At 53.3% G+C, this 12,007-nt stretch overlaps 3 protein-coding genes across 3 annotated transcripts; 2 read left to right on the plus strand and 1 right to left on the minus strand.

Annotated features, from left to right (window-relative positions):
- Positions 1-889: 889 nt before the first annotated feature.
- GCG54_00002192 (Chitotriosidase-1) lies at positions 890-6,460 on the minus strand (the record flags this gene model as incomplete). Its single annotated transcript, XM_045402288.1, has 7 exons — positions 890-1,120; positions 1,183-1,862; positions 1,928-5,042; positions 5,097-5,160; positions 5,219-5,647; positions 5,700-5,955; positions 6,079-6,460. The coding sequence occupies 7 exons, from the start codon at positions 6,458-6,460 to the stop codon at positions 890-892; spliced, it is 5,157 nt and encodes a 1,718-aa protein (XP_045258650.1).
- Positions 6,461-7,357: 897 nt separating this feature from the next.
- Positions 7,358-9,571, plus strand: GCG54_00002193 (LysM domain-containing protein; the record flags this gene model as incomplete). Its single annotated transcript, XM_045402289.1, has 4 exons — positions 7,358-7,503; positions 7,584-8,983; positions 9,075-9,171; positions 9,229-9,571. 4 exons carry the CDS (start codon positions 7,358-7,360, stop codon positions 9,569-9,571), a joined length of 1,986 nt encoding a protein of 661 aa, XP_045258651.1.
- Positions 9,572-10,376: 805 nt separating this feature from the next.
- Positions 10,377-11,801, plus strand: GCG54_00002194 (uncharacterized protein; the record flags this gene model as incomplete). Its single annotated transcript, XM_045402290.1, has 1 exon — positions 10,377-11,801. The coding sequence occupies one exon, from the start codon at positions 10,377-10,379 to the stop codon at positions 11,799-11,801; it is 1,425 nt and encodes a 474-aa protein (XP_045258652.1).
- Positions 11,802-12,007: the final 206 nt, after the last annotated feature.

Consider the following 12,007-nt stretch of genomic DNA (forward strand, 5'->3'; position numbering starts at 1 on the left):
AGAAGTCAAGAGTTGCCTGCCGTCTTGTCGCAGTGCCCAAAAAGCGCTGCATGATCCTGCCACGGCTGCGTTGTGCCGCATTGCTTGGCTTCTGTTGGACCTATTGACATCATTTCAATCATCTAGGCATCTTCAAAAGGGACAGGGGAAGGTTGACGAGGGAATCTTTTACTGGAGAGCTGTTGATCTGGCACTTAGAAGTAAAGCCAATTAGGTAGAGAATTCAATCAGAGACAATAGGAACAATAGAAATGATAAGGACGACGGGGACGACGGGGACGACGGGGACGACGGGGACGACGGGGACGACGGGGACGACGGGGACGACAAGTACGGCAGTAACAACAAGGCTTCTACCACTCTACCTGGTTAGCAGGACTCATGATCAAAGGTCCAGTAAAAATCCTTCAAGTAAGATATGTCCAGATCTGGACTATTCGATTGACTTTCGTGTCATAGTGTTTCGGTGAGAGACTAGTTACGCGCTTAAGCCTAAGACTAATTAGGGTCTCCATTGAAGAAGGTTAGCGGGTCACATTCAACGGCGCTGCAGCAACTACGCCCAACTCCATGTCGTTGCAAAAGATAAAAGAGTTTTCCCACTAAAGAATGGTGCATCATATTGAAAGCCAAACAAACATAGCCAATAGTTGACTATTACTTTGCTGGTCCCAGTCAAGTATCGTGCTTAGTACGTCATATGAGGACCGCCGTACCGCCAGGGGTCTTAAGAGTAGTGGGGCACCTTGCATAAGGGCCCCCTGTTGCCGACTCGTCACACTACTCCTCCTGCCATCAACATCATCGCCAGTGGAAGTCAACAGCATTTATCGGTACATATTATTTCAAACTATACACGTTAAATCTGCGGACTCACCCAAGCGGTCCTCTATACCGCTAATACAATCTCCGTCTGGATTCTTGCCCTCATGCGGGTGATGGCACTGATCACATTGGCAGCCAGGGCGGCATGTGTGCCCTGCAGGTTCCTGTAAGTGTTTTCCATGGAATCCAGGCGAGCGGTGACATAACGCCGGGAGAAATTGACGGCGCGCTGGTTCCATAACGGCTGGAACTCGTCGATGAGCGTAACGAGTCGCTCAGGCCGGTTGGGGAATGTCTGTTAGTGGGAAAAGGTCAGTCGCGATCTTCCTTTCTTTGAAGAGGGGCCAAAGTTCTTACCCTGGCGTACAGGTTGTCGAAGACGGCCAACGCGTCCCGTCGGCCATCAAACAAGTCCGTTCGATATTGTGCAATGCCGTTCATGTAATTCCACATGGCGAAAACAGCACGGATTGACGACAGAGCGTCTTCGGCGTTGGCGAGACTTGGATTGTTCATCCACGTGTTCCAATTGTCATCGCTGACGCCCTGGCCTTCGGTCGTGTACATTCGTCCCTTCAACGACTGCGTGACGGGTTTCCAAGTCAGCAACAATGGTCCAAAGCATATGATTGCAAAACCACTCACGTTGAGGGCTCTTGCCAGATTGACCATGACATCTGGGTTGCTTGATGATCCATAGGCATCAGCCACAGCCTCGGCGGCCGAACCTGCCGGCGGGTCCGCCTCGACGCTAGCTGGTACCCAAAGCCGGTAGTCGTGGGCAAAGTAGTTGAACAGATTGGCGAAGCTGAAGAGACTGTTCTGGCTCTGATAGATCGTGGACAAGCCCGGCTCATTGTCAGCCATGTCGAGCTGTCCGGTCTGGAAGAACTGGGCGGCATGATTCGGGAAGATGGATCGGTCGTCTACGTGATCCGACTCTACAGTCTGATAGTTCACGCCTTGGACGCCGGCACTGGTGGCGGAGGTGTCCTCACAGTCGTTGGGATTGGCGATACTCCACCGTTCGTTGCGGCCTAGTTGTTCGAGGTCAGTCTCTGTTTTCATCGGCTTGTGACCCTGCAGGGCCATATCAACTTACCAGTCTCAGCATCGAGGGCGGCTCCGTTGTTGCCGTTGGGATAGGTTGGAAACTGGAAATTGAAGCCATCGGCGGTACCACCGTTAGCATTGGCATCCAATATTGGATAGTCTTCAGTCGACCCTCCACTAGGACCAGCAGCTCGCTCGTCCAAGCTTCTGAAGTGTGCCTTCTCACGTTCGCTGAGGTCACCGAGATGCTCTGGTTTGAAGGTCAAATCCAACCCGGCGAAGCCTCTGCGCTTCAAGTCGTCGTCGTCGTCGTCCGTGCTGTTATCAACAAAGAAGTTGTAATAGCAAATCAGTTCGGCAGTCGTACTGTTGTCGCTACACCCCATGAAAGACTTGTCACCGAAGACAGCATATCCGTTGATATTGGGTGCCTCGCGCTCAGGAGGTTCTTCGCCGCCGGTGAAGACGACGGCAGGACTGGCCACGCTGCCTATGTTGTGCGTGGTTCCGTCATCCCATCCAGATTGGATCGTTCCTGTCTGGACCACATCGGCGGACGCGGCCTGAGGCGCATCGATAATTCCAGGGGATCCTGTTCCAACATCATCGACGATATTGATGGCGTGAACCAGTCGAGAAGTGAACTTGGCACCGGCATTCTCCAGGGACGTCTCGTAGCCGAAGAGCTTGAGCGTCATGGTAGTCTCCAGGACCATGTTCATGGCGAAGATGGAGTTGAACGACCCGCCAGTTGCTCGCTTTGTGCTACCAGCAGAGTCGTCGGGGACAGACAGATATCCAGTGGCAGCATTGCTGATTCTCTTGTCCTTCACGGCCCCGGAGAAGTCTCCAAGCCCCGGCGGTGCATTCGTGCGCAACGTCTCGGACGACGCCAGCTCGAAGTCGACGTCAAACTGAGCGTCGATGGCGCCGGAACCCCTCAATGACACCTCACAGTTGAGCGATGGTGAGAAGGACACGATGCCTGGCTGAGAGGCTTCGAAGTTGGTGATGGCGCTCGAGAACATGTCGCGCGCCACACCGTCGCCGCTGTTAATGTCGAGCATGCCCTTGCCGTCAAAAGACAATGTCGCCGACATCAACAGGTCAGAGTCAAAGTACCCGTACGCCTCCTCGACTGACAGTGTCGGCGAGATGGTCCCCACGAGCGTAAAACCGAACCGCATCTTGTTGCTCATGGAACCTGACAGGCTGATCTTGAGGAAGCCGTCGTCCTCGCAATCGTTGTCACTGCCGTCATTGCCATAGATCAGGGAGGTGAAGTCGCTCTTCTTGATAGCCGGCTGAGTGTTTTCGTTGTACGTCGTGGTTCGAATACCCTCAATGATGGTTTTCCAAACCGAAGACAACTTGCTCCAGAAGCGCGACTCGAGGGGATGTCCGTCAGCACCATCGCGCTTTCTCTTCGCAGCCGCGGCTTCGACTACTTGCTCATAGTACTTGTGGGTGTCAGAGTAGTCCACTCGGAAGTATATGTCACCAGAGTCCCTTTTGGCCACGCGCGAGAAGTCGTAACTGTACTCGAGTTCCATGACTTTGGCGTTAGCAGGGGCTCCCCTCTTGATAAGCTTGTCGGGCACGGCATGGGTCGTCCCTCGTACTGAATGAGCCACAGCATACTTGCCGAAGCCCATGTTATCAGGCATGCGCAGAACTGTGCCCTCGAGACCGCCCATATGCATGTCGTCGCAGTTGCTCTTGGCCGAGTCATCCATGCAAACGAAATAAGTCGATTGGGCTTCCTGTCCGTGGTGTAATCCTCGGGTCAGAAACTGCAAATGAGAGCCTCCCTCACGCTTGTCCAAGTTCGAGACGGTGCCTGACGGTCCATCGATCACGACAAACAGGAAGGCTGCCACCGTAGCGTCGTCATTGTCGGCCACATCTCCAGCGGTGTATGAGAGAGGCTGCAGCTCAAAGACCGGCACGTCGCCGGTGGGCGGCAACGTTGGGAACAAGTCTTCAAGGTCGACAGGAAGGAATGGATTGACGTTATCCGGGGTGTTGCAGCAGAGCGGCTTTTGCCTCGAACTGAGACCGCCTGCGCAGAGAGATCCAGTGTCGCCCGAAGGATCCAGGGCCACCTCGACATCGGTAGATGAGCACTCGTTGTCGTCACACGTGCCCTTGCCGACCCAATGACAGTTCTGGAAGTCGTAAGGGCAGCAGAACTTCTGCTTACATGATGAAAAGACGGCCTTGTAGATGCTGCGCGAGCTTACTTCATAGGGGGAGTCGGCTGGACAGTCACCGCAGCCGTCAGCCCAGTCGCATCCATCAACATAGCTAGCCCACGTGTTGCTCTCGCAACAAAAGGCTTGCTTCCCAGGGGCTAGACAGTACTGTGATCCTCGACTGGAATGCGTTATCGTCGTTTCTCCAGCATGGCACTGTCCATGACACGATCCAGAGCCGCGCCAGGTACACGATTGGGGCATAGCATTTGTCGGGCAGTAGACGTGCTTATACATGTAGCCGTGAATGTCACTGCCGCAAGTATCTCTGAACTTGCCGTTGGGCGCGGTGGCCCAGCCCGAGGGAGCAACCTCGTACTGGCTCACGCAGTCGCTGACCTTGCAAGCCTGGCCATTGACAGATGCCCATTCGGCCGTCTTGGCGACGGATGCACGTTCCAGATTCAGCGAGAAGGACGGCAGTGATTCTCCGAGGAGGCCTTCGAGTGCCGAGAAGGATGTATCGTCTTGGTCGACGCTCCATATCATGACACCGCCGAGGCCGACCTCGTTAGCCCAGTCGACTTTCTGGGCAAAGGTTGTGTTGTCGTCGTAGCTAACCCACATGTCCTTGTCGTCGCCGTACACGATATAGTTGGCCGCGGCCGCCTTGTCATACACGACCTTGGGATCTTGGTCCGCAATGATGTCCATGATCTCGAAGTAGGCCAGTGTGCCCGCCGAGTTCGTGCAGTCGCCGGCTTTGGCAGGCCCGCTGAAAGCGCAGCCCGGCTTGGTACAGTCGGTATCCTTGAGCTGGAAGGATCGACCATAGAAGCCGAGGCCGAGGACGACTTGGCCTGGAGGCACATCGTTACGCCACAACAGGTCGGCGGCGAGCTTGATCTCCGTCAGGTTCGTGTGGGCCTGGACGATGTTTCCAATGGGGTTGTTGGCATCCCATACACCCTAAAGAAGTGATGTTAGGTCAAACTCCTCAAACCGTCTTATGATGTGACTTACGTGAAGGTCGTATGTCATAATGTTGGTCCAGTCTGCATACTTGAGCATACTGGGAACGTCGAACCTGGTGATATGTTAGTGGAGTTCGCAACCGAAGTCCGCACAATCGTGTCCTGACTTACCATTTCAAGTACCAGTACGAACTCGGGATGGTAAATGAGAGACCATAGTCCCCGCGCGGCGATGCTTGGAAGGTCTCCCGCAGCGTCTTCAGGAGAAGGACATAGTTGTCAGTGTCTACCTCGGAACCACCACGATCACCAGCGCCAGGGTATTCCCAGTCTAGGTCAACGCCATCGAATCCGTAACGCGTCATGAAGGACACGAGGTTGTCTGCAAACTTCTGCCTCTTGTCGGCATCTCCCGCAATGTCTGGAAACACGGCTTGTGTGGACGTGTCGTTGTCCGAGAACGTCCAGCCACCGATGGACACCCACACTTCGAGCTCGGAACTGAGGGACTTAAGGTCTTTGATAGCGGTTGTCTGCACGAACAAGCTTTCAGGTGTTGCTGAGTCCATGGTTGTGACCTGGAGCGTATCTGGATCGATGCTTTGACAAGAGAGTGAGTCAAGTTCTACAGCGAAGAGGAAGGATATCTCACTAGGCAAAGGCAAAGTTGACGTGTGTCAACCCGTCAATGGGAATGCCACTGGGCGGGAAGGCTCTGCAGGACCTTCGGGCTGACCAAGCCTCGTAGTAGCCAATGACTTTGTTGTCGAGGACTTTCTTGCTGGAGCCTCCAGAAGGCACTTCCGGGTCCAGCACGCAGTTAGACTGGCACTTGTCATCGCAGAATTCCGATGTACTGCCACAAAAGCCGTATTGACTGCAGCAGACATTAAGAGGGCATGTTGTTCCTGAAGACGCAAGTTAGATCTAGGATCACTAAGATGAGGAACACCAAAATACTCTGAACGTCATTGACAAGGCGCTCCTCGTCTATCCAAAGGTAAGGTATGAGGCTAAGATAAGATACTCACCAGCTACTTCGGCATATTGTCCACACTCAGCTTTGGCATCGCACTGAGAGTCACAGTCGTCGCCGCAAAAGTCCGGACCAAAGCCGCAGATACCATCGTCTGTTCCTTGGAAGGAACCGCAGCATGCGACTGTCTTACACTTTGTGCCTTTTTTGCAGGTCGTCGTGTCGTCGTCAGCTCTGCGACGCAGCTGACTTACATTGTAGGGCAGGCTAAAATCATTCGACTCGAGGTCAAAGACATCTCTGCTTGAGACCACTTTATGGGTTGTAGTTTCAAGCTTTGGGTTTGAGTTGTCTGAAAACACATATAAAAGAATAGCAAACAGCAATGGTAAGAGAAATAATGACGCCGAGGCCGGTCTCAGCGTTGGAGAGGCCATCTTGCTGGCGTTACTAGAAAGGAGTGTATGAAGGCCTGATGGAGAGACACAGTTATTCCGGCCAAGTGAACATTACAGATATCATCTCGAAGGACATCAAGTAGTAATAGGTAACAGCATCTCTCATGGGACGCGGTTCCTCGGCTGGGACCCATACTTCCTGAGCTGAAATGGCCCGACATCCATGGACACAACCAAAGTCCCTTTCAGGGATCCGCTTCAGGCTCGATTTTTCGTTCAGGTGATGCTTCTCGGGTATTGCAATGTTTAGCTGCAGCCTGGTGAAGAACCAGTCCTGAATGCATGCGTGTGTGTGGATATCTAGCAAGAGAAGATTGCGGGAAGCCCGGCTGGCCGGCGTCTAGGCATCACACTTACACAGGATTGCCGTCAATATCTCCCGATCCGCCCCGGAGAAAGGAAGCTTCAATTTAACTTCATCTTATTGTCTGTTCTAAGCCGTGATGGACCGCTCAACTGCAGACGGGGAATGTGGAGACAGACCAGGGGAAGAAGCTTGAATGCACGCGTCCCGCTCCCATCCTGGACAAGTGCTTACTCGAACAGGGTCAACAACCCCGGTCACGAACGATGCCGCGTAAGGCCAGCTGCGGGACAAACCAACATATGAATCCTCCCGACTTGGCGCCGAAATGAGGCTCCATTCTGCTCTTACAAGCCTGACTGTAGCTCACGCTGCCGCTTGATGCGGTTGTCGGGAATCATGCCTTCGCGCGATGCAACATATGTGCGCCCATTACGGCAAGGCCCTCGCTGGTGCCTGAGACGTCGAGTTTTGCCCATTCTACCATTCACGTTTATGATGGGATGAGGAGGTCTCCCATTCCAATTGACGTGTAGTTCCTCAACATCTTCTTGAGTGTCGTTCAGGTTACAATGTCCTCTTTGGGATACTCTTTGCTGGCAACGGGCGCTTGCCTGCTTCCCTTGGCCTTCGGACAAGTCTTTGTTGGTAGCAACGGTTCGCAGACGAGCATTTCGGTCTCTCTACCTGCGCCAGCTAATATCTCAAGTAGCTGCAAGTAAGCCTCTCCGGTCTATCTCATTGCTCTCAGTAGAAGAACTACGACCAGAGACTTTATTAACAATATCATGCTCACAGTGCAACATTCACGACTGAAGTCACTTGTGACAGAAACCTTCCGAGCATTGCTTTCGGCGGCTACTTTCCCAGCAGCGATGACTTGACGGAAATCTGTAACTCGGACTGTCTCCAGTCGCTTGAGTCACAACGCATTGCTCAAGCAGATGCGTGTTCCTCGGACACCATGGCGCTTGAGGGGATGACCTACCCCATCACCGCCACGATCGATGTGTTGCTGTGGGCATACAATTACACATGTCGACGTGACGCGAGCACAGGAGACTTTTGCCAGCCAATATTTGACTCTTGGGCAAGCGGGAACGCATCTGACGAAGCCTGCAGCGACTGCGTCCTTGGAACATACCAGATCCAGCTGGGCAGTGCCATGGTCTACGATGATGAGCTGGCATCCAACTTTTCATCCATGACCTCGTCTTGTAAGGCCACTGGATATCCCATCACATCGCCGACACCTCTCTACGTTAATGCTACAGCCACGGCGACAGCAACAACAACGTCATCTGCTACACCGTCCAACGCCTGCGTGAGCAACTACACGGTTCAAGCAGACGATGACTGTCACTCCATAAGCATTTCACAGCAGGTGTCTACCAGCGAATTGCTGTACTTCAATAACTTGGAGGCCGGCTGCACCGACTTCCCTACGGCTGGCACCTCGCTCTGTATGCCTCACACCTGTGAAGTGTACACGGTGCAACAGAACGATACATGCTGGGCCCTGGCTGAGGCATCTAACGGCACGTTCTCCATTGCCCAACTTGTTTCGTGGAACATCGATATAAGCAATGGATGTGAGAATCTCGAACTTCTCATCGGGAACCAGATATGCGTCACGTATCCTGGGGAGACGCCGGTGGTCTCGGCGACAGGGGCGGCAGCAACGGCGACAACAGCCCCTGTGCCGACCAATGTCGTCGAGGGCACCAATACGATCTGTAGCAAGTACTATCAGGTTGCCGACGGCGATACATGCGCCTCTATCACGCAGATATACAGCATCTCGCTGGCAGACTTTTACTTCCTCAACCCAGAGATCAACAGCACCTCATGCAACAACTTGTACTTGGACTACAGCTACTGTGTACAGCCAGTGGGTGACATTTCGACCTACGCCGGATACGGGGGCAGCTCGACTTCGGCGAACCCCTGTATCGGCGGGACTACCACGGCTCCGGAGAGCTGCTACGCCACCACGTATTCAACGATCGAGGCCTGGACGTTCCCGCCAGTCAACACCACTGGCAAGACAACAGGCGCAACCAACTCGACCACATATGTTTCCTACACCGTCAGCTCCGTGCCGGCATACCCCGTGACAGCCACTAGTTACAATCCGACGCCGACACCTTACCAGAGCGGAATGGTAGCAGGATGTACTGACTTCTACTTCGTTGTTGGTAAGTCTTACGCGTAATTGCTACAACCTGAGCACGCATTTCACTTTTGGTTACCCCTGTATAGCTCCTCAGCTAACCTTTCTGCTCATAGCGAACGACACGTGCGCCGACATTGCAGATCGTTGGGGAGTCTCAGTTGATGATCTATATGCCTGGAATCCAGACGTGAAGACAGATTGCTCCGGCCTGTAAGTGACCTTGGTCATGGGAAAGAGAAGACTGACCGCTAACTTGTATTTCCCCAGCATTGCCGGCGACTACATATGTATGGCGCAAGGGACCGGTACGGACACAACAGCGTTGGCGACTGCAACAGCAACGGCGACCAACACTGCCACGGCGACGACTACAAGCGCGTCGTCCGCCACCGCCCCAGGCCCTACGCAAACAGGAATCCCTGCTGACTGCGACGACTGGATTCTTCAGTCAGATAACGTCTACTGTGCTGACATGGCGAATAACGCTGGTATCTCTCTTGCCTGCTTCTATCAGATGAATCCAGCGGTGAACACGACGGCCGGTGAGTGTCAAGGGCTGTTGGCAGACTATGCCTACTGCATAGGAACTGAATCCAACGAGTGTTCATAAGCGGTCACGTCACTGTGTTGCGATTGAATCGTTTTAGGACCATTGAAGTTTCAGGGGCTCATCGAGTTGGATCTTTGGTCATTGACATTAGCATTAATCACGAAGCTCTCCATGTTGTTGATATTTCTAGGTACATATTAGTGTCTTCTCATGGATATCATTCTTCTTGTACTATTACGGCTATATTTCCATAGTCCTTATTATTGACCCTTTACCTGCAGTTCTTGTGGTCTTTATCTCTGTCCTTGTCGTCGTCTCTCTCGTCGTCGTGGTTTCTACGTATTACTGGCTTTATATGACATGCTATGTCTTACATAGACGGGCCTCTCTAGTTACAACATGATTTATTTCGTTTGAAGCAGGTATGATGACAAAGTAGGCATAATAGTCAGTCTCTGCTCCCCGAACCATGCGGTTAACAAGATGTGGGAGGGCCGAAGAGGGGACGGACTAGGCAGCAGAATACGCTCGACGGCCAACAGGTTATTCCCGGGAATGTTCAGGGAGGTTTCCACTAGCGTTAGGTACCCATAGCCCCGTACAGCACGCTAACGGCGGGGCAAATCACACCCTCCCGGCGAACTAATATAGCGGCCGCGTGGTACACCGGTACCTGCAGGCTGCAGGGATAGCGGCACCGGGCTCACTGCTCTTCAGTCGAGCGCCTCGAGGGAACTTTTGTTTGCCAACTCACATCTACGACATGGAACAACTTCCATGATTACTTCTTCGCTGTTCAGATCGTTGAGCCCATTCATCCCCTCTCAGTCGCTACCTGGTGTTGTTCACACCATCCTCTGCAGTCATGGATAACCAAATCCGATCTTTCATGCGGGTCATCCGCAAGCTCGACAACGCCGATGACCTGATCCAGTCTTTTCCAGAATGGGAGAAATCCATATCATCTCAAGATGAAGGCTCGCCGACACTCGCTGCCCAAGACCAGCGGCGTGTTCTCGATTTCCCGGATCCAGACACTCAAGCTGCCAACATTGCAAAGTCGTCCACACATAGCGAGAAGGACCTACTCAAGCGCGCGGCAGAGACCCCAGCACAGCTGTCTGCGACTGAAGTCTCCTTGCTCAAGAACCGCTACTGGCTGGAAATCTCGTCTGACGAAGAGCACGAGGTGACTTTGGCTCACGGACTGATATCCGGGCCCCATCGTGTTTCCGAGGAAGAGTTCAATGAAGCTGACAAACGCCTCAAGGCGGTGCGGCATCCGCTGTACGCGGAAAACGAGGAGAAGGCTATCGAAAATGCCTTTGCTGAGCACTGGCGGCGCGAGAACGAGGCGTGGAGGGCGAGGCAGAAGCAAGAAGCCGAAAGGTCTATTCTGGCCAGGGCGGCTCCTTGGGTGAGGCGCCTATGGGATGAGGAAAAGGGCGAGAAGCATTGGGGATATGGCATTTTTGTCGATCCTGAAGCCTTTGCCGACGACGAAGACGTTGAGGACTATATGTGCCGTCGAGACGGGATTTTCTTCCATGGCCGAGATGCGATCGGAGCAGGGAGCAGTGCCATCAACAACATGTGGAGGTTGCAAAGTCTTCAGTGGCCCGCAAATATCACTGCAGACGAGGACACAAAGGACGAGAAGAATAGCGAGGACGGCGGCAGAGAAAAAGAGGGTACTGATGAGAAGGCCGACGATGAACGCGCTGCCAAGTTTCAGAAACTGCGTGAATATTTCAAATCCATTCGAGACCGAGCGCCCAAGAGGCAGAGGCAGGAACGGGAGACTGACACCGCGAGCACGCAGGCTGAACGTGGCGGTTTGACGGACGGCATCCTCCAGAACGTGTTTGTGGTTGTGGACAAAGACAGCGCGGATTCAGTCGTCTCTGGAAGTGGACTGGTCGACGACATGTGGGTTTGGGCAGTCGAGCCCGATTACGACGAATCGAAGGAGACACTTGCCCCTGCTGTCGCCACCCAGGGATCGACCTCGACAGAGCCAGCCAGCGGCTACAGAGGCTACATGCGCGTTCGGCTGCAGCAACTTGTTAACAAGTTTTACGAGGCGCGGCGCTTTCACGAGAACGAGTACCCAATGGCAAAACTCTGGGAGGCCGCTCAGCAAAGCAAACATCATGCTTTCGTCTCGACCAAGGACGACGAGGCGCGGAGCTGGAGCGTGGACAGGTTTGTGGGCAGCGCTATGAGAGCCCAGCCACCACGAGTTATGATGGGACCCAAGCCAGTCGGATCATCTGGAACTGGTGTTTGAATAATGGTTTAGATTTTTTCCCGTCAACGGCGATTGGTCGTAGACCTGCCCGTACGATATTACCCAACTCACTGAAAAGCTCAATACTAATTTCAACTCGCCATGCTTCTCCAACACTAGTCTATTGAAACGAGATGAAGTGTAAAGGACAACCGTATTGATTTCAACCAAATGTAACCAATCCCACATTTACTCATAAACGTTCA

Source organism: Colletotrichum gloeosporioides (genome assembly GCF_011800055.1).
Source record: "Colletotrichum gloeosporioides strain Lc1 chromosome Unknown consensus_84, whole genome shotgun sequence".
Lineage (NCBI taxonomy): Eukaryota > Fungi > Ascomycota > Sordariomycetes > Glomerellales > Glomerellaceae > Colletotrichum > Colletotrichum gloeosporioides.